Here is a 27230-nt window from a genome sequence, read left to right on the forward strand (position 1 = left end):
CCTACTGAATTAACTATTCACATATCTTTGGGCAGTCACAGATCCCCCACCGAACCACACACACAAATTCACTCTCCCATACAAATAGTCATTTAACTAATCAATAACTAATATAGACTTTCACGTAGCTAGTAACCAACTGGTACAGCAGTTTACACAACAACTGACCAAGTAATACAGATATTCACACAGTTTAGTCACTATCCAATATATTTAGTGATAATAATAATAATAATCCACATTTGTATAGCGCACACTCACCCGTTAGGGTCTCTAGGCGCTGGGGGCCGTCGGGAAGATTAAGCAAGCTATTGCCCAGAGTCGCATGGTGCTGGGCTAACCTGCCGCCGGAGCCGGGGATCGAACCGTGATCCCCAGATTCCAGCGTCAGTCGCCCTGGCCGCGGCGCCACACCTCCTCCCTAAGTGAGACACTATAAATTACTCAAGTAAACAATCAATCACACTGCTACTAAATCCTCTATCCAGATATTTATATATCCACGGATTCTTCAATGCAGATTGGTGTATAAATAATTAAATATTTAAATAACAAACCAAACCACATTCACTGGATGATGTAATCAGTGATGTCATCATTGATGTAATTTGAGATGTCATCAGTGATGTCACTGACCATGTCATGAATGATGTAATATGTGACATCATCACCAGTGGATTGCTGGTGCGAGAGTCACAGTTAGTACAACTAACTATAACAGAGGAATTTCAGTGGTTTTGTATGAGTGAAATGTCCAGCTAACTATAACACCCCGGCAACCTATGGTTTTTTCAATGAATTTCTAAGGTTTTTTAAATGATAATTCCTTACTACAACCTGCCTGAAACCTATGTTTTTTTCAGTGAATATATATATATATAGATACATATAATATATATTAAAGGGTCCCTTTCACCCCCCAAGTGAAACCCCAGAAGAACTGCCCCCCTATGCCCCAGGGCATAAACAAAAAATTTAATCATAAACGATTGCTGCAATCTTGTGGGACTCCTGTGGAATTGAAAACATAAAACCGCAAAATGGAGCTGGGGTGGCTTTGTTTTATTAATTGGAGGGGGTGCGCGGCCACATGGCCCACCCCACCCATAGCCTTTCCATGCTTTGGAGAACCCACCCCTGGGAACACAATTTATGTATATGGGGAGAAGACCCAGGAAGCCCATCCCGTTGGGGTGAAATTGCTCAAAATGGGGAGGGGCCCATGTGGCTATCCTCTCAAAGTCATGACAGGCCCCGGGGAGCCTACCACCGGAGACAAATTCATCAGAATTGGATCATGCGTCTCCCCTTACCGAGGTTTTAAAGGCCCCGGGGGAGCCCACACAGGGTCCACAATTACCCAAAATGGGGAGAGGACCCTGCTCCAATAGAAACAGTCCAGCACAAACTGCCAAGCCAGGTCTTCTATGAACCAGAATACAAGCAACCCAGGACCGGTTTTGCCCTAGTTACGGGCTCATTTGTTGGGTACAGCTTTGTTCCAGTGACACTTTGTACGCGATCCACGTCTGGGCATACCCGGCCCACTGACGGCAATAAAATAAGTATACAAAAAGTGATGGTTGGAATGTTTGAATTAATCTAAGCCACTGGCTATCACTTAGCTACTTCCTAATCCATTGTTACTCTGCACACCATGGAACCTCAGTTTGGACTCGGCTATATACAAATCAGTCTTGACCCCGCTCCAGTAGGAACAGTCCATCCTGAATTTCCAAGCCAGATCCTCCCTGAACCGGAGCACAAGCAATCCAGGACCGCTTTCGCTCTAGTTATGGGCTCATCAGCCAGGTACAGCTTGTTTCCAGTGACACAGTGTGCACAGGACCCACGTCTGGGTATACCCGTCCCAATTATGGCAACACAATAAATATAGAAAACAGTGATGAATAGAATGCTTGAACTAATCTTAGCCAATGGTTATCACTTTGTTCATGGGCTTCGTCATGCTAGGATGGGAGGGTTTTCCTTTGTAGTCCTCACCCGCACTGAATAGATCCGGGTTCCTTATATCCTGCATGCCACTCATTACAAATCTTCTTTTAGGAAAGTGATAAAAACCCACCTGTATTCTACGCACTGATTTGCAAGTTTTGCAGAATGTCTTTGCTTCTGTGACAGGGACACTCCTTGGAGTAGCTGTGCACAGTGGAAATTCACTCATTTGTTCCTTCATTATGGTAATGGGGCATTTCGTCATGGCCAACCTGATTTTCACCTTCTATGTAACTATACCAAATGTTCTTGACCTATGTACCATGAAAGAATTTCTGTCCAAACTTTCTGATTAAATGTTTATTTTGCTAAATAAAGATCAGGGGGCTTAAGTACGGGTGGAGGAATTTGGTTTCAAGAGCATTCTGTTTCAGAGATGGGTCATCTATTTTCTTAGGATATTTAGACAGACTGAGATCCAGAATGCTTTTGAGGTTACACTTTCTGGTGTCATCACAGAAGTCCAAGGAGGGTCAAGGACTGTCAGTAGCGCTCAAAGTGTTTAATTTTGAAGTGTCTCTTACTGTTATTACAAACTACATTTAATAAGATGTGTCCCTCATTACAACCTGCCTAGCTACACCACCTATACATCCAGTAATAAGCCAAGAAGCGTTCTGCTAGGTAACAGCCACAGCCACCAGTTGATTGCCTAAATTATAGAGGCAGCGCTTTCGTGATGGTAGATGTGGCACATGGTGATGGAAGGAGGTGATAGACAGCTCAGCAAAGACTTCCTGGCTCTTCACACTGCTGTGCAAGAATGTGGGAGGGTCCCAGTGCTTCCTCAGGCCTTGGGGGTTCCTAGGCACCATAGTATTCCTAAGCATTACCTACCTGGTGTGGACAAATCCCTCTCAGATATGATTACCAGGGATTCTCTCAGCTGTACCAGGCATGGGTGAGCAACAAACAGGATTTCACACCCCCAGCAATACTAGAGATTCCCATGTTGCCTTACCTTGGAAAAATAGAAATTCGTTGTGATTCCCTGAGCATGGGGTGGTGGAGACAGAAGGATACCAGCAGCACTATGTTGGTGGGCCTTATAGTCGCCCCATCAACATCCCTCCACCCATCTGCACTATGGTAAATGTGTGATGATTAGTGCCACCTAGTTATCATTGGTCGGTGTTTGCCAAACCTCTGGCAGGGGGGCGTCACCTCATTTACAATTAGGGCTCCCGTTTTTCCGTTTTTATGGATATTTACATATAAATACAGAAGGAAATCTATATTTCCTTTGTCTGTATTTATATTTTGAAACGGCAAAACACTGGCAAATGTTGCCGCGCGGCTGCTGCATGCTGTTTCCTTTTCACGCCCCTGGGAATTCATTTTAATCCCTTTCAATCATGGTCTTTTAGCTCCCTCATGTGGACCCTGCCCTCCCCCCCCATGCCCCGGCGGCAGCAGAGGATCGTATTCTCTGTCGAGGGGGAGGTGGGGGTTGTTCTCCTTGATTTTCCTAATTACCGTGCGTGCTGAATACCACAGGGTGCCTTGTGTCTCATAGTAGTAAGGCTCGGAGCCTGCAGTGTCTCAAGAACAGAAAAGCTTAAAAGTTTATAGCGGGGTAGAGGGAAAGGGCCCGCCATCGCGCCATTACATGATTAAAGCGGTGGTGTCCTCCAGTTTTTTCCAGTTGAGAAAAATCCGAAAGATTGCCGGCTTCCTGACCACCGAAGCACTCACCCTGGCCCTATTGGCGTTAGTCATCTCTAGTATAGATTATGCCAACTCTATCTACGTTGGCATACCGGCATACCAACTAAAGAGGCTTCAATTGGTTCAGAACCAGGCAGCACCGCTCATTCATCCCCAACCCAAGCACCAACACGTACGCCCTCTCTTAAAATCTCGTCACTGGCTCCCTGTCTCTGAGCGGTGTAAGTTCAAACAGGGCTGCATGATTTTTAAGTCCCTTGTCGGCACAGGTCCTTTGTTCATCTCTTCACTACTGCACCCCTACGTTCCGTCCCGCAATCTCCATTCCGCCCACCTGGCCATACTCCAGATCCCGACCTTCAAACGTAAAAAACAGGGAGGACTGAGGTTCTCATTTCTTGCCCCGTCCTTCTGGAACGCCCTCCCTCTAGGCTTGAGACTGGCTTCCCCCCTAACCCATTTCAGGTCTCTCCTAAAAACCCACCTGTTCCGCAACGCCTATAATTAACCTTCTTAGCCCCATGGATTGGCCGTTTTCTCTATGTTACCGCCAGGTGTTAGCTCTGCTTTATAAGTTCTTTTTAAATTACATTACATTGCCTACTCAGCATGAGGTTAACTAACTGGGAGGGAGGGGGATAGGGGTCAGACTGACTCAAGAGCCATGATTCTGTCCCCCACCTGTCTTAACACAGCTCTGGCCTCACCCTCATAGCAGCGTCTTGGTTCCGAGGGCATCCTGTTGCATGATTCATCAGGGTCGCCTTTCTGCAACCTCCGGAGTTTCAAAGAAATGAGAACAACCCTCGTGGCTCACCTTGAGTTTCGCCGGAAGATAAGTATGTATTGAAGTTTGAGGGAATTAAGCTTTTGCTTTACCTCCTCAATGGATATCTGTATTTCTGCGTCTTACGGGTAAAGTAGGGACAAATCATTATTCGGGATGACTGAAATGTTAGATGCCCCGCTTTACAGGCCTCTCAAACATTTGCATCTCTGTCACAATAATTAAGGATCCAGGCGATTAGATTACGCGCGGGGTGCCCGGTGGGGGCTCTTGACCAATAATTGTGTCAGGTCATTACAAGCTTAGACTCCTTACATCTAAGTGTAAAAGACATGGGAAAGAAAACTTATGAATAATCCACCCCTCTTCCCACCCCCACCCACAATCCGCACCAGTCAACCCATCCCCCCCACCCCATTTCCAAGCCTCAGAAGCAGAAAGCCTCCTTGGTTGGCTACCAAGATCACAGCTATAGCGGTACTTAAGGGGCGTCGTGCGTTAGCAGGCAATCAAAGTTCTGAAAGGTCTGTGAGCTCACACTAATACCTGACCCCTTTGTTTCCAGGGAGCGCGGCGATCCTCCTCACACAGGGCCTGTAACTCACCGTGCGTCTCACAGGCCTCGGAGCACAGGTGGTCTGACTTGGCTATCATGTGCCCTAAGAAGAATAACCTGTCGAATGCACTGTTTTTGAACACATTGCACAGAGGCAAGGTTTCTATCGTCCACTTTTTGCTTAATTTTCCGGTAGAGCTATACATTAGTCACGGGTAGTAAGCGCTATATAAATGCAGTTAGTAATGACTTCTTAGCAGCCATGGAGTTTCTGTCATCAGCAATTCTCCCTCTTTTTTCCACAAGAGTAGTTCAAACATGAAAGGCAAAATATCCTAGTTTGCAACAAAGGACTACAAGGTGTAGGAGTCACATGACAACCATACTAGTAGGCAGCATACTTTAATAGTGATTGGTCTGGAGAAACAAACTCAGAATGTAAAACTTAATACATGGTTGGGGAGTCTCTTTAATAATCAGAATTGATTTCTACCCAAATGAACACTTTTGCCACATTAGGATAATCAAAGACTGGAAGAAAAACCATAACGCTCTAACTTATACCTTGCAATTTGCATACAGCTCTTACGTGACAGTTAATAGCTCACTGTTCTATGTTAATATTTTTACTTATTAACTGCAAGTAACATTAGGGTCTCTCTGACAAAAGCAGTACCCCACTGACCTATTTACATTATGTGTACCTCTCGAGTACTACTATGGAGTATTTTCTGTTAGAAGCCAATTACATCTTGGAACTAGTAACTTGTGTTTTAATTTTGGTTTCAGGTAGTATTTTATTCTTTTTAGAATGTCCCCAAAGTCTCTTGAAAAGCACATGTGCTTGTACTACAATTGCAAAGTTTTCAAATGAATGTATTGTGTTGACCAATACCAACCAGGCGCTGGTGTGCATTGTCAATTTAAATAAATGCGGAAAAATACTAGCTGTAGCAGCGTCTTTTGCTTGTGGCAAAAATAAATGTGGATAAATACAGAAAAAATGCCCCAAAAATAAATATGGATAAATTCAGACGGAAATGGCAAAAAAATAAATACCATAAAACCGGGTGCCCTATTTACAATTAACACTGCCTTGTGAATGGCGCCTGCTTGACAGATCTCTGTCCCTAAGGAGCAGAAGTCTGCTGCCTCCCTCTGACACGGTTAATATTGGACCTTTGTATCAGGATATGTTATCTGGCATTGTAATACAGTATCGAGCACAGAACGTGGTTTGCATGTGCCAATTTGACAGTTACTTCCCAGAAATCTGCCCCTCAACTCTCTAGTACGTCTTGTTTTTGGCAGTCTTGTGAATGTCGTGTCCTCATACAATCCTTAGGTTGTAGTGAAGCATCAACTTTTGCCACATGTGTAATTGTATGTATTTATTCCCTCTGTTTCAGAATGAGGACTGCATTGTGGCTGCCTTAGCTTGTCGCAAGATCCTTTTACAGCTTTCCAGGATGGAGGAGCATGCAGAAACATCCAATGAAATGCTGGCCTTAGCAGATCGTTTCGGGCAGCGGGCAGTCGGTCAGAGTGGAGTGCTTTTGGTATCACTATTCCTTTTAATGTCTGAGATGGTATAGCCTCTGGTGCAAGTGGGTCATGGATACTTACTTGTGATGAGGACTGGGGGTGTCATGTGGCTGGATGTTTGCTCTGTAGTGGCCCAGAAATGTCGGAGTGGACTGTGTGCACTGACGTCAGTTCCTTTCTGTCCCAGCCTTCTGATGAGGATCCTGAGCACTCCACTTCTCTTCACAAGAAGAGACCATGGCATTCATGCTGATTCCTTTCCCTCACCAAGTCATGGGCCCTGTCCGGGTCCCAGTCACAGGGTCATTCCCATGACTGTACCACTCCCACTCGATGATGTCCGCTGGTAAATCCAAGTCCAAGCACAAGCATAACAAGCATTTGCAGTGCAATAGGTCTCGCATTTGTTAAGGTTAGAGCTGTTGGCTTTGAAAATAACAATGTTTTTTACTTTCATTTTTTTTTATTTGTAGTGGAGTTAATATATTTGCATACCACTATTGCCAATGGTATGAAAAAAAAGCAAAAGTAAAAAACAATGTCATTTTCAACACCAGCAGTTCTAACTTTAATAAATACGAGACCTACTGCTTTGGAAATGCAAACGTCCTTGCATTTGTTGGAGTTATTGGCCTATAATGCCAATGTTTTTTTCCCTAGCCATGTTGAAGGGTGCAGTACCATATGTGTCCAAAAGAGGTCCCATTCTGCAGAGGGCTCATCCATTTGCATTACACCACTGGGTAGGCCAGGTTCTTTGCAACGCCTTAACAGACAAATTTGTGGAGGCAGAAAGATCTATCTGGATCGGAATGTACAAAGAACTTGTAGAAAGAGAAAAATAAATATAATGCAATAATAAAAGAAGTGTACCACATTCACAGGCTTACAGGGCAGGACTAAATGATAATGGGGTTCTCCTCCTCTTGCGACTCTCTTTGTCTGGCATAGCTCCGTGTTGTGGTGATGGGGGAGCGGAAGGGGGGATATTATGCGAACAGCACGTCCTTGCCATTGTCACACATTACCACCCTGAGGATGTGCACGATGCACCTCGCTGCCACAAAGATCACTGCACTTGGGTTTCTTGGCACTCGCAGGAGTGTTATACATTATTTTAGAGCACTTCTCCATGACTTCCAAGACACCCCCTTTGGCTCACTGTTTGAGGCCGGTTTGGATGACTTGTTGGCCGCGCACAGAAAATGTTGGCCATACGGTGGGTGAAGAAGTGTTGTTGCTCAGCCCTTTCGAAGCACAGACTTTAAAATTCTTTCCTGAGGTCTGAATTGGAAAAAAATTGTTGAGGAGGGCATCGCTGCAAAAATGAACTTGTATGATGCATATCTGATATCCAGTGCTTACATTGTTCTGTACTTTTTAAAAATGGAATATACGTTAACAGTTTCCCCTTTACTCCATTCACATTTATCCCAAAATGTTAACATTTTTCATGCCAAATTGTATTACTGTGAATGAAGTTAGCAGGATTATGGGGCAAGGGCGTGTTGGGGGTACTGTGATGTGATGCCACTGCTGTTCTTGAAGCCATACTGCTCTGACGACATCGATATGACAATAGTAGCGCTGTTATATCATGGACAATATGGCATATCAGTATGAGGAGGCCCTGCAGCAGCCAAGGTGGTCTGTCAGTGCAGCTAAACTCTCTCCTGCCACAGCCTGAAATCCTTTATTGTGCTGAGATACCTTGGCGCTTACATCATGGAGCAGAGTGCATTCAAATGCGTCTTTCATACCTTTCTGTGGGGAAGAGGGAGGGTGCTGCGAGGAATGCAGCACTTATCAGGCCTTTTACCATGAGAAAAGTATCTAACCCGGCATTCCGAGGCGTCGTGGTCTCTCATCCTGAAACACTCCAGCTCCTTGCGCCAAGAAGCCCCAGCTTGTCTCTGCCTAGTAGGCAGATCTGGTGCTTTTTCGAGTGATAATTTCGTGTGCCTGATTTTTAAATCTGCACAACGTATTTGTAATTCCTTAGTCCTTCCTGTTAGCAAAAAGTTTGGTGCGTTACCAACACTGTAGATTGGAAGAGATTCTGATTAAGCAATGTTATTCCATTTTCAGTCAGCAGACGTCGCTGTGGTACAAGGAGTCTTGCCTCAGGTCTGAAATTCAATGACACTTTTACGGACTATGTTAACAAGCAATGTCCAGGAGCCTATGTTTCACAGCTGTACGCTTGCACATCAGCTGTCCGGGCGCAAGCTGAGATCGCCACAGAAGACACGCCGTGAGCGTGCACTTCGGCTGTCTGGGAAAGTGCACATCTCCCGTCTCTCTTCGGACACAAAACTGACAACAATAGATCTCACCAAGGTGTGCAGCGCATGCGCTGCGTCGCTAGGCAAGACCTACAAAAGTAAAGCAGAAGATGACCCCCATCACGCCACTTTGATTGCAAAGAGAAGGCTCAGGAGCTTCAAGATGTCATTCGTACTCACCTACCACAGAGTTGATTCCTTAGTTCCTGTTGGACTTGGCCCTTATGTCAGGTTCAACCCTAAACTTTTTGCTTTTATATGTGACCTGGTGTTAGTTATTTTTGGCTTCTGCGTACTTTAACCCTGTGTCCCAGTGTAAAGTGCGTGCTCAGGCTGAGTGCGTGTGGTGAGATTTGCCTGCCCTCCCATAGGAATGCATGGGGAATATGTGTGTCCATGGTAGTTCCTGATGTGTGGGGAGTGCAGGGACGAGTTTGGTATGTGCGAACTCGTGAGATTAAATGCTGCACGATGGTGTGCGCAGATTTAATGTGTCTAGTGTGGAAGTGCCACTTCTAGAAGTTGGCATGTCTGTGTAGTAAATGTGAATTGACTTCTGACTTGTGATTGGCCGGAGCTGGCTGGTGTGCCTGGCTCCAGGAGTCAGGATGGGTCTGTGAATGGAGAGATCTGCATGTTGATGGGAGGGAGGAATACACCTGGGACCTGAAAAGGGCTGGGCCTTCCCTACACATTGCTAGCTCCGCCCCCTGTGATGCGACTGATGTCCCTAGTCTGTCCTGTGAATGGGGAGAGGGGATGAGCACAACAAAGTGCTCAAGAACCAGTTGTAACTGGTTCTCCCCCTGCCCTGCAGCCAAAGACAATGGAAAAATGTGTATAAAAAGGGGCTCTGAACCCTTGTAAAGGTTGTTCTCTGGATCCTATCTTGAGGGGGGCCTGCTGCTGCTGCTGGGCGCCAGGACGTACCGCCACTGGGCACTGCCTCCCTGCCTGGAGGGCCCTGTGAGCTGGCCCCTGGACTCAGCCTTTGCCCCCCCTTGCCTTCTCTGGACCTGGAGGGACCTAGTACCTGGAGGCGCTTTCTTCCCTGAGGAGCGCTTCATTTTTACTTTCTGGAGCGCCCTATATTTTCCTTGGGAAGAGCGCTCCTGTGGTGCTTTGTAGCGCTGGGTTCCTGCCTGAGAATCCACACAGCGGGTGCCCGCCCCGCTGTATGCTCACTGTTGCGAGCGGGAGCTCACCCCGCTTATGGAGAGTTAAAACAGCTTGCGGCGTGGGTGCCCACCGTGCCCGGCCTGCCGCATATTTGCCGAGTATTTTGATATTTACAATACGGGTGCCCATCCCGTTTTATATCCTGAAGAAGCAAGAGCCTACCCCGCATATCTGCCAGTCCTATATCCCTAGCGGGTGCCCACCCCGCCAGGGACTTTGTATGGCAATGGGAGCCTACCCCAGAGAACAGTGAAGAGTAGCCTGGGCCCCGAAGGAATCACCGCCGCCGGCCCAGGGGCTTCCTTGAGAGGGCTGCGCCGCCATTGGCTAACACGCCCCGGAGATGGAGGCTCATCGCGAGAGCCGTGCTGCCATTGGCTGAGGCGCCCCTGAGCCTGGAGGCTCGTCAGAAAGGCCGCGCTGCCATTGGCTAAGCGTCCCTGAGCCTGAGGCTCGCCGCAAAGGGCCGCGCTGCCATTGGCTGCCCAGCAACACTGCCCCTCGATCCGGGGGAGCATCCCCGAGGTGAGGCTGTGCGGACCGGGATCGAGACAAGGTGGAGATCTCCCCTGCCCCGCCGACCGGAGGAGTCTGCAGAAGAGCCCGGTGAGTAGGGCTCCTGGGTTCCTGGTTGTGAGAGGGGCGTCGGGTCACATTGCCAGTGCCCGCCCCCTCCCCTCCTATGGTACGGACTTCTCGTGGGCATATTACTTCCCCAAGCCCCAGTGGGGGCCCAAATGGCACAGTGGTGCCAGGCCCACTTCCAGCTGCACCGCGAGAGAGAGAGCAGGTAGCTACACCACAGGGGCACTTTCTTTTGGCAATAGAGTCCCGGAATGGGGCTCAGGCGGCACATGTAGTGCCCGTGCCATTTTCTCCCTTGGGGCACTGTGTTTTGACCAGAGGAATGGGGGGGTGTCGGGGCACATTGTCGGTGCCCTCCCCCTGGTGTTGCCTTAAGGCCAAGAGGGGCCCGTGGCTCTGTTTTCTTCCCAGCTGCCCGCTGAAGTGGGCAGCTGCAGCTTGGGGGCATGTCTTGGCGCCCTCAGTTTAGTAGTGACAATGAGGACCCATGCCCCATCTCTACTTTACAGCTGCCTAGCAAGTAGTGGGCCGCTGCTATGTTTAGGCCCCCCTTGCGCACTCTTCCTTTGGCTGCATGCCCAACCAGCCCTGACACTGTTGGACAAAGGGCGTTTGAGCCCCACGGAAGGCCAGTTGGCCTGGGGTTAGTATCTCATGTGATTCTTGTGCAAGGTTATGGTATATTGTGTTTATGTTGATAATTACCTGATGCCTAATGTGATTTATGCGTAATGTGCATGCCTTTATGCCTATACCTCTAAATGTATTTTTATGCTTAAAAGGTTGTTTTGCCTAGTTTAGGTTATACTAGTGAGTTTGTTTTCCTGCGTGATCTATGCCTATGGTGATTAGGATTGCGTAGTGTGTACCTACCTTTTACCAGTGGTTACTGGTGGTGTTCTACAATTGTTATTTGGTGCTACCGTTATTCTAAGTGCTATTTCTACTAAGTGCTATTTCTACTAAGTGCTATTTCTGACGGTGGCCCATGTGGCCCTGTGTACATAATCCCTTGTAAATATTGTCCAGTGCCAGTTGGCACAGTGTATCTGTGTGATTGTGATCTAATGTGTTCATGGTAATACAAAGGCTATTTTTATATATAACCTTGTGTGGAGTCCCTTTTTGTGGTGTGCATAGTGTGTTGCTGCTGTGTGTGTGTTGCACAAACGCTTTACACATTGCCTCAGGGATAAGCCTGACTGCTCATGCTAAGCTACCAAAGGGGTGAGCAGGGGTTATCTTGGCGTGTAACTCCCTTGCCCTGACTAGAGTGGTGGTTTCTGCCTGGCTTTGGCGCAAGCCTTAGCCAACCAGAAATCCCATTTCTAACAGTTCCCCAGGCTTTTGTCCAGCTCAAAGCAGAGCAAACACTTCACAGAGGCTATGCTTGAAGTTTTCAATGGACTTCTGACCTCCTTTGTCCTGCCTTTAGGCCACATGGTACATAAAACCAGCAAGGCCTCTAGACTGGTTACTGCTGGCGGAGCTCCTTCCCCAACACCTTCTGTCATTCCAAGACCCATTACTGGGTTTGTGCCGACTCTGGTACTGATTTCCACTCCAATCCTGTGATCCATGTTAGCCCTCACCGCCCTGACACCGATGGCATCGATGCCGGTGTATGATCCAGTGCCAACACCTTTATCAGATCCTGAACTGACGTCCGCACAAGCTCAACTGGTGTCACCCTGTGAGATTACAAAAGCACAACCTATTGTCGTGCACCCTGAGTCTAATGCTGGGCCTACACCACTTCATTGCTAACAACATAGGCTCATTTCTCTTTTTGGCTATGATGCCGATCCTGTGCCTGAGCATGGTGCTCCCTAAACATTTTATGATAAAGGCAGGGAGGATGGCTAGCTCACCCCTCAGTACAATGATGATGCCTTATATCATGATTTACAAAATACCGGTGGTCTTGATACCTTCCCTGAGACACAGCATGACTCACCACATGGTCCACCAGCGGAAAAAAGTTCCTCATTTCCTGTGGGGTAGTTGAGTTACTACAATTACTGCTGTGCTTGGTTGATACCAAAGCAAATGCTTTGACTGAAATTTTACAGTCTGGCCGCAAACTTCTTAGCCCTTACTTCCAATTTAAAAATGCCCACAAAGATCCTCTGATGACTACTTGGTCAAACCATGTTCTTTCCCACTTGTTAGCTGGCAGATGAGCAGACGTCATAGACAGGTGCTTGGCAATCCAGACTTTCTAACCATGCACCCTATTTCAAAGATTCTTATTGTACAGACCTTGATGAATACGGGCCGTCCCAATTCATTTCCAACCAATCCTCTGGATAAAAATTTAAAATGATAGATGACTTTGGCAACCATATGTTTTTCTCTGGCAGCTTGGCACCATAATCAGTGAATTTAATATTTCTGAAGGAAAGTGCAGATTCCTCACCTTGGAAATACCCCCAGGCACCAGACTGGATCCAAATAATTTTCTCAGCAAATCCCTCATGCGTTGGTAGGTGGCATTGTGCGGCTCCTCTTCGGGTCTGTCCCCCCTTGTTTTTGATGTTGGGGCACCTACATAGACACCACCTCTGTGTGCTTACGTAAGGTCCTTTCTTTCTGCGCTTTCTGACGCGGATCCATAGCTCGCTCCCTCGAATCCTGTCATGCCTGACAGACTTTTTTCTTTTAAACTTACATCTCTTCGGAGACAAGATGGACTAAACCTTAGAGCGCTTCAAAGAGAGCAAGACAACCGCATGTTCCCTTGGGCTAGCACTGCTTGTGCCACAGTCTCTTCAACAGTTTTGCCCCTTCCACGCTTTGCAGTAGGTTTTCAGCAGAGGCTGCCTCTGACCTTGCTTCTTGAGGCAGAGGCAGTGGTTCCGGTTGTAGGAAGCTGACGTTTTATGTGGTAGTGCCAATGTCGGTTTACACCTTGGAGAAAGTCCAGGTGACCCTTATTGGTTTGAAGGGCTTACTTTAATAATCCCAAGTGCTGTATTAGTGGTAGTGTGTTAGAACAACTTATGCTTATCAGAGAGGAGTGTTAAGTATTTGTTGTACACATGCAGTCAATAAATTGTTCACACACTCAAAAAGAAATTTGAGCCCAATTTATAAAAGTAAAGTAGATTTCTATATATATTTAGACACCAAGATCTTTAGAATAAATTTTGTACATTTGGAGATAACCATTTTAAAAGCAAGTAGATCAATTGTTCAAGTGTCAGATTTGAGGCGGGAGCCTCGAACTTTACAATGTTAACCTATGGGAGAAAAGACACATGTAGCAAAATAGTACTTGCAGTCAAGGTTCAGAGTGGCCCTTTAGGATTTAAGGTGCTAGAGAGCGAAGGTAGAAAGTACCACGTTAGGATTATCTGCCCGGGGGTGTCCGTGTGCAGAGGTGCTGGTCGAGTTGTTATCCTCGAACACTACAGCTGTAAAGTTTAAAGAGACCTGAAACTAAGCTGCTGCATTGGGCTCAGCTTGTGGGGACACCTAGGCTAAGGGGCGCAGTCAGAAGTTTCCGGGCTCTGGGGCTTGGGTACAGAAGTGCTTGGCTGGCCACCTGCGTTTCCCCCACCCTTGACCATTCCCCTGAGGTTTTCCCCCCATCCTTGAGAGGTTAGTAGGCCCTGTGCCCCCGTATCTATGACAGCTGAATCTACCCCCATGCCGTGTGCGAGAGAACTATTCACCTCCGCCTCCCACAGTGGCCCCGTCACCCCCCTGCAAGTACCTGGTTGTTTGCTGACAGAGAGGGTGGTGGGGGGGATGGGGTAGCCGTCAATCCGAGTGCCAATTCTGGTCTTGACCTGCTTGGGAGAAAACACGTATGATTGGTCAAACTGCAGGGCCGGACTGAGAACCACAACTGGCCCTGGCAAAGTGCTCGGCTGCCCCCCCTCCCTACTGGGAGGGGGGGCTGCCAAGCTCTATGCCAGGGCCGGTTTTCGGCCTATTTTGGTACAGGGACGATTTTGCAGCTATGCTGCAAAAACGGCCCTGTACCAAAAACGGCTCCCAGGGGCCCAAAACCGGCCTCCCACCCGTGCGGCACACCGGGGGATTGCCCGATGCCTGCTAGGGCCAGTCCGGCCCTGTCAAACTGATCTCCCCCTGCAAGTCCCCAGTGGATACCACGACCGGCTGCGTCACCTTACGCCTATTTGTGATACCAGAAGTACCAACGTTCGTGCCCTTGCTTTCCACGCTTAATCTACTCCGGATGCAGGACTTGTGCCACCTGCGGGCCTGCTGGCAGGTGTCCCGTCTCTTTAGTATTCTGAAATACAAAACATATGTGAGACCTCCACAGACCCCCAACCCTGACGTAACTTGCAATGGGGTAGGGGGGATTAGCAACTCGCCAATCCAAATGTGCCAGTCTGCATATACAAACGAATGCCGAGCTATCACCTCTGTGAACATGTTCCACTACTCGGTAAGAATGAGCATCCCCCTTCATGTAAGGTGTCATATGCACCTACCTATACCGCGCAAGGTAAGAAATCGGGGCCCTTATGGCACCTGCAGTTGCGACCACGCGCTGCATCAATGCTCACACCATTGCCCCACCTGCAGTCAAGCGTTGTGGTGTTGGGCCACAGGCCCACATCACGGCAATGATGGACACGGACACCAGGGTCGGTATGGTACTAACTGGTCCCTAGCACATGCGCTCGGCCCCTTTTATTGACCGGGTCACCTGACTCGTGATGCCGGTGGTGGGTGGGTGTACAGTGTGGGTTACACTTTCAGAAACACTAGAACGTGTCCAGCAGGACACTACATTCCTCCCAAACTTTAATAAAAATTAAAGGAACACAGTCTGAACCTGCGGGAGGAACATAAACACACAATATACTGTTGTCACGATTTCAACAAAGTCTCTTCAGCTGCTTGATGGATGACAACGGTGGAAACTTGCAACTGGAACTAATAGTTCACATGGGCACGACGTCCTGGTGCTCCGTAGATGTATCCTTCTGGACTTTCAGCCTCGCTCTTGTGGAGACGACAAACAGATGACAAGATGGTAGATTTGATGGATGTTGTTTTCTACCACTCAGTCCTGGTTTCTTTAGTGTAGGTAGTGTGGCTTCTCTTTTGCAAAGGAGGGAGTAGTTGAAAGACATCCTTCTCACTAGGACGCCCCTCTCGCGGGTGTTCCCCTGCCACAAGATATCCTGGAGGCCCTCTTCATCAGGTTTCCACTGGGCCTGGTGTTCTCCGCAGCGTTGCTCCAACTCCACAATCTGCGTGTGAATGGAGGAGACGATGAGAGTACTACCTCAAAGTCCGTAGCTCCACCTGAAGGGTGGTTGTTGACTCCTGCCTTTGTGCACAAGTTCTTCTTCTTCCTGGGACGTGCAGGATGGACGGCGGTGGATCCATCTCTCTTGTCGGGACCCTCTGCCACCGGTGTCCGTGAAGCCTTTGCCCCTTGGATATCCACGGGCTGGTGTGGAGTGGTCAGTTCTCCTTCTGCCGGACGTCTGAGCGCTCTCCCCATCCAGTCTTGAGGACACTGTGCGTGGCCTTTGGCCCACTGCGGGGCTTCGCTGTGGCGGTGGAGATGTGGGTGCTCTCCTACCTTTGTTCAGCAGTGTTTCTTTGCGGAGATGTCTCCTGGGTGCAGTCCGGTTCACTGGTACGGCTTTCTGCGCGCTTCTGGCTTTGCGTGCTCTTTGTGTGCTCGGTCTCGTTTTGGACGCTTTCTTCTGGCACTTGGGGTGCCTGTGGTGTGGCTTGTGTTTGGGCCTGTTCACCAGTAGGGGCGAGTGATGCGACCTCTTCACTGGCGGTGGCGCTGGGCAGCCACGTGTGGTGCGTGCTCTGCACCAGTCTTTCTTGCGCTATTGCTGGGGGCAGCTTCCCTTGGGACGTCGCAGTCTGAGCTGGTTGTGCATTCTTGCTAGTGGCGCTGTCTGTGTGTGTCTCTGAGTTTCCTGTAGCTTCTTACGGGGTTTGTCAGTCCCTCCCGGGGCTTTGCAGAGGTGGTAGGCGGTGCTCTTTGCTATATGATGCTGGTGCGACTGGGGGCACCTTGGTGCTCTTGGGTGTGGTGGCTACCTATAGAATTTGCTGTCTTTGAAGGCGTCCTGGCCGTTCTCACTTGCAGGGCCACCACCAACCCCTAAAACTGATATCAAAAGCTTGGGGATCTGGCTGGATGACAAACTTACCCTCAATACGCAGGCCAAGAAAACCGCAGGAACATGCTTTGGCTTGCTCCGCACCATCCGTAAGATCCTCCCACTCCTCCCTTTCCATGCGAGGAAACTGCTCATTCAGGGTCTTATACAGTCTAGACTTGACTATGGCAACGCCTTATATCTTGGTTCCCCAAAAAAAGTCATAGCTAGGTTACAGGTGGTGCAAAATGCGGCCGCCCGAATTCTCACAGGCACAAAAAAATGGTGTTCGGCCAAACCTGCACTCAAAGAACTCCATTGGCTCCCGGTGGAGCAAAGGGTGCATTTCAAGGCCATGTGCCTAACCCACAAAATTCTGCATGGAAAAGCTCCGCCGGTCCTGAAAAATCTTGTGACTCCCTATACGACTAACAGAACTCTACGCTCAACCAACGCCCATCTGACCAAAATACCCAAGATTAAGAAAACACGCTTTGGAGGCCGGCAGTTCTCATATCAGGCGTCCAAGATGTGGAACACTCTTCCACCGGACCTTCGGGCCCAACCTAATCTCCTGTCATTCCGCAAATCCTTGAAGACATGGCTGTTCCCCTGACTTCGTCTTCTCCCCTCCTGACCCCACCTCTGGAGCTCATAGTGGATTTCAGATAGCGCTGGGACGCCTTCGGGCAGCCATGCGCTCTATAAATCTCCAAAATAAAATAAATAAAAATAAATAGAGGGTCACCCTATGGGCATTCTTCGCTGAGGGTGCGTCTTGCTGTGCCTGGTGCAGTTAGTCTGTAGGGTGCAGTGCCTCTATGCTTGTGACAAGTCTGCAGCCATTGGTCGTGGCGGGCAGTTAGTGTGCTGGATCGCTCTTTGGATGCGTTCGTTTGGCACCTCTTGCTAGGATCCTTTCGCAAGCTCCTTTTGCTGATCCTGCCGCTTCTGACAGGGTATTGAAACGTCAGGGTCTGTCCTCTGGTCTGTGGTGCTGCCTGGGCTTATGGATGTGGGACGCAGCTGGCTACCTGTCCTGGTCCGCAAGTCCTTCCGCACGTAGCACCTGGGGAGCCACCAGGTGGTGCTGCGATTGTCTTGGTGACCTGCCCTGAGGGATTTGGGTTTTCTGGGAGCCTTTAATGACGCGCAGCCCTTGGGGTGGTGCGTAGTGCGCCTGGTCTGCTGTGTTTCGCTTCTTCTGAACTCCCTTGTGCTGAGGCAGTCCTGGAGCCTGGTATCCCTTTGCTCGGTGCAGGTTTGGGGTCTCTCTCTCTCTTCCAACTGTTGGCAGCAGTACTTAGGCATGGGTTTTGGAGACGCTCCTGAGCAGTCGTTAGGTGGGGCTGCAGCCACCTGCGCTGTGGCTTGTTTGCTGATTATGTGGTGTCTCTCAGTGGCCCTTAGGCGACACTGTAGCCATCTCCTTGTAGAAAGTCTCACTCCTAACTTTGACTGGAGGCTCTTGATTAAGGGCAGTTGGCTGTTGCAGTGCTAGGCGTGTCCCACCTGGTCTTGACCTGCTTGTGTGTGTCTGCTTTTGGGTGGCAGTCTGCTGCAGGCTATGGAGTGCTGACAGGGCCATCGTAGGGCTGGTGAAGTGCATTGGGCGGTCTCGGGAGTAGATTCCCTTCACTTACTTCCTGGTTTCAGTCTTTCAGCTGCTATGGACTGTGCTGGGGCAGAAGTTGAAGCCTGGGACTCGTGGTGCTGTGCAACATCCTCCCACTACACGGTGCGGCTTTCGCTCGTGCCGTGCATTGCAGCAGCTCGACCTCCCGAAGGCAGGCTAAACGGGCTGGAGCTGCTGGCCGGAGATAACTTGCGGGTGATTCTTGAAGCCCGCTGGGTTGGCCACGCTACTCTCAGTCTGCTGCTGGAGCTTGGGGGTGTCCGGTGGCGGCATCCGGCCCTGGGCCTACACGCTTGCTGGCAAATGGAATCCACGGCCGCGCGCCTAACTCTGGAACATGGCGATCACAGAAGGAAGGTAGGGGGGCACAGTGGGGGCGGCGCACATTGGCTGGGCGACTTGCTGGTAGCAACGGAGGTAGCTCAAACACGGGTCTCACGGCAATGTAATACTCTGTGCCCTGGCTCACATCGGTGCCGGTGTCACACTGGGTGACAGGCAGCCTCGGTTCTCTTTCTCACTGGCTGGGTGTGTGCCAGGCTGGCAGGTGACGGCCTTCTCGCTCCCGTGTGCGTTGGGCGCCACTCCGCGCCACTGCGGTCGCTGGGGCCTCGTAGGCAGTGGAGACATGGGGGCACACGCCACCTTCCCTTCAGTGCCAGGCGTTGTAAGGTCTGTGCCGTAATGTGCTGTGAGGCAGCTGCAGGCTGCATACATTACATGTGCAGGCCGGGTCTCATCATGCCCTGCGCCGGTACTGTCTGTGGCCGCGGGCAGTGACTGGGGTGTGCACACCGGTGTCGCTGCGGCGCCTCCCTTTTCCTTGGAGCTGCGTAAGCAGGGAGCGAAGCCGGTGAAGCAGTGCTTGCTCGGGCTGGCAGGTCCACTTTCGGGCGCTGTGCTGCACGGATCGCAAGGCACTTTACTTGCGGTGGCTATGTCATAGCGTGGCGGCGGTCATACCGCAAGCACAGTGGGGGACTCACGCTTCCCTTGACGTTCAGGCGGCCGCTGCGGGGGTGCTCATCCACTTCTCCATTCGCCGGGCAATGTGAGTGGGAGATAGCCAGTCTCCTGCCACCTTCCTTCGAGGAAGGGCAACGTCGCAGAGCTCGACCCACACCACCTTCACGGCGGAGGCTCATTACCTCCTCATGGGGGCGAGGAACCACAGAGCAGCGGACACGCGGGGTTAGCTACCCGCCTCGTCGCCAATGTGGTGTTGGGCCTCAGGCCCACATCACGGCAATGATGGACACGGACACCAGGGTCGTGTGATAAATAAAATATTACCCCGGCAGAATTTCTAGGCATTATCAAAGTATCATGCATCAAATGAGAGACAGGATCCGTGGTGTCCAAGTTAAAATGGGCTTTATTCCAATAACTCGAGTCAAAGGGAGAATATGTTCCATCACCACTGAGGTTCAGGAAGAGTCTTCTAACATTTAATAACAAAACATTATATTATATACTTTTTTACTCCTTGTACATAGGAGCAGGCGCAAGACAGAAAATGAGATAAGAGCATGTGGGTGTACATGAGGGTGTGTACTTTGATGAGTCATAGGTGTGTGATAGGTAGGTGTCATAGGTGGGTGGGTACTTAGAGGAGGAGTTGGCATGACCAGCTCGAACTGTGCCCTAATTGTGCAACTTTGAGCATGACGTGCAATTGACGTGTAACTGGGAGGAGAGCTGACTTTCGACCTAGCAGAGACATCTCTTGTGTCAGGGCGAAAAGCACATCTTGTACAATCTGATATGATAGGGGATGTATTGTCTGAAGCAAAAGGTTGTTCACCACTAAGAATCAGAAAAGCATATATTTCTCCGTTCATTGCATGGGGGCTGAGACAGAGAGCTAGGCCTTATCTGTCGCGAACGGGTTCTGTTTACATTTCCTCACCGGGCAGGGATGCCACTCTGTACAGCAAAACAGATAACTGTTATTCATAACACTGTCTTGGCAGAAGTTCAGAAAGTGATTCAACCACAAATAAATAAAGGGCTCAGTACGATATTTATTTAAAAATGCAGAATGCAGAATGTAAAATACATGGGCCTTTATTTTAGCTTAACGTTTGGGAGACTTTGATGACTTGACTTGCAGGACATGTTTGCAGAGGCCTAGTGATTCAGGCCACTCTGAGAAATATGCATGGGTGACATGCACATGAATGTAACATAGGGTATATGTAGTGGACATTATTTGGTCAGGCAAAATATCATTTTCCACATTCCCTCCTTGTCACCTACATAACCCTTCAGGATACATCTATATTCATGAGACCGTATAGCTGATCATACAGAATCATTTCTTCATCTTTATCCTTTGTACATATGGATGGGGAACGCAAGCAGTGGCACAAAGGCTGCAAATCGCCAGGCCACACTGCAGACAGTGATAGTATCATGGCAAACTGCTCCTGGATCAAGTCGCCAGGGCAGATGCAGTCACATTCACTACTGCTTTAAGGGTTCTTGTTAATTTGCGTATCAGTTTACTATTTTGGATGGGGCCAACAAAGAAAAAGAAACCTTTGTTGAAATCTGTATATTGCTCCCACGCTGTTTCTGTCTGCTATATAACAAGTTCCACCCTAGTCTAAGGGCAGATGTACATAAGCTGTCTGACCGCAAATGAAATAGGTATGGCGTAACGTTTTGAAAGAAGAAAGTCCTTCTGAGAGTGAAGTTCCCTGTAAATAGCTCCTTGTAAATATGGTTTATGAAGAGCATGTCATTATTATAACTTGCTGAGTTTCTTGTAAATATGGCTTGTGAATAGCGCCATGTGGTCATGGTTTGTGCAGAGTATGTTGTCATTACGTTAGGCAGGAGAGAGCTGGATCTCTTTCAAGTGCTTGGAGAAAACGTTTTGAAGATGTTTTGTTTTAACATGCTGCTTAACAAGGTGTTGAGGGATTTTGGCGTTGTTTGGCGTTTTTGGGGGGGGGCGTGTTTTTGAGCGGAAATTCGTACCCGTTCCAGTGGAGGGATTCGGCTGCTTTTTGGTGAGGATGTAGGGCATCGCTTGGACTACTGTGATGCCAAATTTGAAAAGATTCTGAGCTGTGGAAGTGGAGGAAAAAGCATGTCTTGTGTGGAGGCGCGATTTGCCATGTTATCCAATGGGCGTGTTTTCCTAAATCTATTTCGGCAGAACTCCCTTTGTTTTCTGATAAGGGGGTAGTTGGCCACATACCAAGCACTCAGTTGCATTGCTGGTCTGGCTGGTCACGTATGCATACTGGATGAATGTATATGTGAGGAAATGAAAAAGAAAACATGTAGCAATAAACTAACACCGATTATAACAATGCACAGAATAAAATAATGATCAAGGTAACAATCCATCTGCTGCGTAATGTCTTGCAGTATTATTCCTTTTTATCTCTCATCTTGCTATTCTCATATGTGATCTTATACATGTCAGAAACTGGTCTAACCGATTCACCACCGGGTGGGCTTAAACAATTAAACTACGTCTGACTTACTTGATCTAAGTTTAGACCTATACTCTTGCTGAGGGGTCTTTTCAAGCAAAGGCGGCACAAAGTCTGTTGTGTCATTAAAGTCAATGTTCTTTTCGAATGTTCCACATTGTCCAAAATAGCGCTTAACATGATGGGCATGGATCCAGCCCTTGCGTCCCTCCACTTTCAGTGCGGTCCTCGTGGTAAGAAGCACCATCTTCGGGGTCTTCCAGCGCGGCTCGAGGGGGCTGGAACGATCAAAATTCCGGATGCACACAAAGTCCCCTGGGACTATGGCGTGTTCCTTGACCTGTGTGTTGTCAGGGAAGGCGGCAGCAACCTGTGAACGACAAGAGAGTAGTGCAGACATCAAGGAAGCCAGGTAATCTGTCAGCATGTTACTGTCAACATCAGTTATCTTTCTGGGCATAGGCGTACCCCACATATTTGGCGGTCTACCGAAAACCACTTCATACGGAGATAGGCCTGTTCTGGAATGTGCTACCATACGCATGTAAAAGAGGGCAACCGGCAGGGCTACCATCCAATCCACGCCTTTCTCTGCACAGACCTTTGCTAATTTTGTCTTGAGGGTCTGATTATGTCTTTCTACAAGGCCAGCTGCTTCTGGGTGTCTGACACAATGGAACTTCCATGTGTAACCTAACAGAAGGGACACTTGTTTCATTAATTCAGAGGAGAATGGCTGGCCGTTATCTGAATAGACCACCCGAGGTAATCCATACCTGGGGAAATACTCGCGCACTAACTGTCTGGCTGTTGTTACAGCAGTATAATCTGGAACTGGATAAGCTTCTGTCCATCTAGATAGTGCACACACTACCACCAAGACATACTTGTAACCTCTACATCTGTCCATTTGGATATAATCCATCTGGAGAACCTCAAAAGGGTGGTCAGGAGGATGGAATCCGCCTTGTTCCACCGGGATGCCTTTACCTGGATTGAACTGACAACAGATCATACATGTTCGTACTTTCTGCTTCGCTGCGGCACGCATGTGCTTGTTAAAACAGATGTTCTGTAAGCTGTCTAACATTGCTTTTTCTCCCAAGTGTGCTGGACTGTGTGCTGTGTTGATGATTACTTGTACCATAGAATCTGGTAGAAACCATGTGCCTTTTCCCTTAGTCATCCAACCTTGGTCAGTCTGGACCCCTCCTTGTTCAGTCCATTTCTTTATCTCATCTGCAGTGGCATGTGTCTGTATGTCGAGCACGTCTTGAGTGGGATCCCTGACTGTCATACATGTTGTCAGTAATGGTACCTCTGTCCTTGCCGTGTCTGTTGGTGTCTGGGCTGTAAGTCTAGCTGTTCGATCTGCCAGGTCATTACCCTGGGAAATGGTGTCTGTAACTTTGGTGTGAGCTTTGCACTTCAGGATAGAAATGGCTGTAGGTAAATGTATGGCTTCTAACAGGGCTTGAATAAGCTGGCCATGCTGAATCTTGGTCCCATGGGAGGTCAGGAAACCTCTCTCCCTCCATAAGACCCCAAAATCATGAACAACGCCAAAGGCATATTGCGAATCAGTATAAATGTTTACTTTCAAGTGCTTAGCTCTTATGCAGGCTTGTGTCAGAGCGATGAGCTCTGCTGCTTGTGCTGACAATGTGTCTATTTTCTGTGTCTCTATGACTTCTTTATCAGTGGTCACAGCATAGGCCGCTACTAACTCTCCTGCACTCGTTCTCATGCATGATCCATCTACATAGAGCGTTAAGTCTGGGTCTGAAAGTGCAATATCTGTCAGGTCTTGTCTTGGTTTCGTCACTATATTCATTAGTTCCACACAGTCATGTGATGGTGCATTTACTGTACTTGAGGGCAAAAGTGTTGCAGGATTCAGAATATTACAACGTCTGATCTCTATGTGTGGTTGAAATAATGTCAGTTCATATCCTGTCAGTCTTGCTACAGTCAAGTGTTGTGTTTGTGTTCTGTTTAAGAGAACCTCCACTGCATGTGGAACCTGTACTGTCAGAGGGTGGCCCAATACTATTGAATCACTTTGTCTTATGGCTAGGGCTGTTGCTGCAACTGATTTCAGGCATGCAGGCAGAGCCTGGGCCACTGGGTCTAGCGTGCTAGAAAAATAAGCACAAGGCTTGTGTTTTCCTGCTTGATCTTGTGTGAGAACAGATAACGCTGTTCCTTCTCTTTCAGTTACAAAAAGCATGAAAGGTTTGCTGTAACATGGAGTCGCTAACACTGGCGCTTGACATAAAGCTCTTTTTAATTCCTCGAATGCCAAGGTGTGTTCTTGTGTCCAAGGGAGGACAGTCCCCCCTGCCTCCTGTGTAGTTAACTGTATGAGTGGTTTGGCTAGAAAGGCATACTGGGGAATCCATTGCCTACAGTATGAAGTGAGGCCAATAAAGGCACGTACTTCCTTTTGTGTCTTGGGTTGTGAAAGGTTAGCAATGAGCTGTATATGTGCTTGTGTTAGCTGTCTCCCCTCTTTGGAAAGCAAGTGTCCTAGGTACACTACTTGCTTTTCACAGAACTGCAACTTCGAAGGGGACACCTTGTGCCCCTTGTCAGCCAGAAAATGTAAGACTGTCAGTGATGCATTTTCACATTCTTTTTCTGAACGTGCTGTAATCAGGATATCGTCCACATACTGTAGTAACGCAGTGTTGGAAGGCATGTGAATGCTGTCTAGCTGTCTCTTCAGAGCCTGACTGTAAATACTAGGGCTTTCTGTAAAACCTTGAGGAGCCCTTGTAAAGACAAAGCTACGACCTCTTAATGAAAATCCAAACAGGTACTGGCTGTCTGGGTGAATGGGAACACTAAAGAAAGCGTTCTTCAAGTCGATAACAGTAAAGTAAGTAGCCTCTGAATCAATAGCTGTCAACAATGAAGAAATGTCTGGCACCACTGGATATTGTTGTACTACACATTTGTTCAATTCTCGAAGGTCAATAATCAATCGGTACACTGGCAGTACACTAGGATCAGATCTTTTAAGGATAGGAATGACAGGCGAGTTACATACATTTGAGACTGTCTCTACCACTACCCCCTGTGCAATAAATTCGTCAACTATTTTCAGTAATGCTGTTTCGGCGTCAGGTGGTAACTTGTATTGTCTAATACGTGGAAGTACTACTCCTGCTTTGAGTGTGACATGGTGAGGCGTAATGTCCATGTAACCTACGTCAGTCGGTCCTTGTGCCCACAGGATCTTTGGCACGTTCTTGAGTCTGTGGTCAAAATCAGTCAGTACATAATGTCCCTTAAAATCACGTAAGAACAGGCGTACTCCTTCTGGAGAACAGCAGATAACTGCTCCTAGATCTTTTAATGTCTTCATACCAAGTAAGTTTTCTGGACATGACTTAGTAAGTAGCAAGTCAGTGGTACGTGACAGTGGACCAACCCCTAGGGAGACTGGTTTAGACACTTCATTAACAATAGGCTTTCCTGAAAATCCCAGGGAAACATTTTGTGAGCCCGAGAGAGGTGCCCCTGGAACCTCGTCATGACTGATGGTAGTTCTGCTCGCCCCTGTGTCAATCAGAAACTTTCGATCCTGACCTAGAACACGACTATGTACATACGGACCCTCTTGATCTACAGGAACCTCAATAAGGGGCAAGCCTACTTCCCTCTCAAGGCTGTTTCATGAGAACTGTTGATATTCTGGATAGTCAGACTGTGTGTGCTGATACATTTGTGGTGTGGCATTAACAGGCGGTGGTGGAGGATAATTCGCTACTGTCTGTTGCATGTTCTGTTGCGTGTTATTCTGTCTAGGAGTGTACTGTCGCTCTTTTGTCTTGCCTGTAGCAATGTTGTGTTTCAGAACAGTGCAGTCCTTTACAAAGTGACCTGGTTGTTTGCAATAGTTACAGTTCCCTTTGACAGGTGTCGTGTTATGTTTGTTTGAAGTCGCCGGTACCGTCTGGGCAACCAGCACCTTCATTTTTGTCTCTTTCATGCGTCTCTTTTCATGATCCTGCTCTTCTCTAATCCTATTCTGATGATACTGTAGCATCTGTAACATTTGTGAAGGGCTGTTTGCTTGCCAAGTACTCTCAACCTTCAGTACTCTATTCTTGATCTGGGGTAAGGAATTCTCAACTAATTTGCTCACAAAAAGATGTGGAAATGACTCGCTACCAGGCTTAAGGCCACTATTAATAGTAAAACATTTCTCAAATCTAGAATAGAAATCACTAGTGTCCTCGTCTTGCTTTTGTTTACATGCTGAAATAGCATCCCAATCTTCCTTTTTAGTAATCAATAATCTTGGCAAAACCTGTATCAGGAATTCAGGTAGTTCTCTAGCTCTATCTCCAAGACCAACTCCTGGGATCTTGCCCTTCTCTTCTGTTTCCAATGCATCCCAACTTAACTTTTTCTCACCCACTTCCCAGTCTTTTTCCTTAAGCTTTTCTTAAATCCCTGCAGGTAACAGTACTTTTAATAGCTTCAGAATGTCAGCGTATGTATAATCTCCTATGCGGAGGATGTCTTTTAATTCACGGTGAAATCCCCCTGGGTCTTTATCATGACAAGGCAACATCTTTTTCATTTCAAGAATCTCTAATTTCGTTAAGGGGGTGTAAACATACACTCGTTGTAACTCATTGGCCGCATTCTTAACGGGATGAACCTCTCGTAGGGGGTTCAGTCTGTCTATGTGTACGTTATGTCTGTCATGGTGTAAGACTGGAGGCATGTATGTAGTCAGAGAATCTATGTACTTATGTCGTTGATCCAGGATTACATTAATTAATTCAGTACCTAAACCTGTCCATCTATCTAGTAAAATGTCGTCAAGTATTTTATGCAAGTGACCAGGATCAGAATGCTGACTTTTATACAACGTTATCAAGTGTTGAACCATGTAAATACCAGCCAAACGCTGTTCGTTCGGTGGAAGGCTTAAGAAAGTCTGAGCCACTATATCACTGCTATATATATTGGCATTGGACACCCACTGGGTGGCTGACCGGGCCAACTCTATTTCGTGTTGTGTGGGAGGTCTCTCACTCCCTATCCATTGTTTCAGTGCTTTCTCAGTAGCTTGGAAAAATGCTTCAAGGGAATACCTTTCTTTTATAGCTGGCCCCTGTTTACGGTAATCAAGGCACTTGGGTCTGTCAAACTGTCGCGCTTTTCCTACATAATTCATTTTGTCTTTTGGCTCATCTACTTCTTCTGTTGATAACTCACCATTTTCCTCAGACTCTTTTCTGTGCCTTTCTATTATTTCCTTTCGTATTTTCTTGTACATGGCATCTATCTGTCCCTGTTTCTCATGTCTACCGGCATCTATGTGATCACTCCATTCTATCAATCCTGCTTTTACATCTCCGTCCCCTTCGTCCTGTTCCCTGATCAGG

General features: G+C 47.9%; 1 protein-coding gene across 5 annotated transcripts in view; it reads left to right on the forward strand.

The window, feature by feature from the left end:
• Nucleotides 1–27230, forward strand: part of LOC144773613 (transient receptor potential cation channel subfamily M member 2-like) — a 1994366-nt gene that overhangs the window by 808282 nt on the left and 1158854 nt on the right. For all 5 annotated transcript variants that reach the window (XR_013600026.1, XR_013600027.1, XM_078658754.1 and 2 more), the window contains one exon: nucleotides 6437–6566. Coding sequence is in view for 3 of the 5 variants with exons in the window: in XM_078658754.1 (XP_078514880.1) it covers nucleotides 6437–6566 (130 nt within the window). In the remaining 2 variants the exon portion in view is untranslated. The remainder of the gene's footprint in view (nucleotides 1–6436; nucleotides 6567–27230) is intronic.

The sequence above is a fragment of the Lissotriton helveticus genome, chromosome 8 (assembly GCF_964261635.1).
Source record: "Lissotriton helveticus chromosome 8, aLisHel1.1, whole genome shotgun sequence".
NCBI lineage: Eukaryota > Metazoa > Chordata > Amphibia > Caudata > Salamandridae > Lissotriton > Lissotriton helveticus.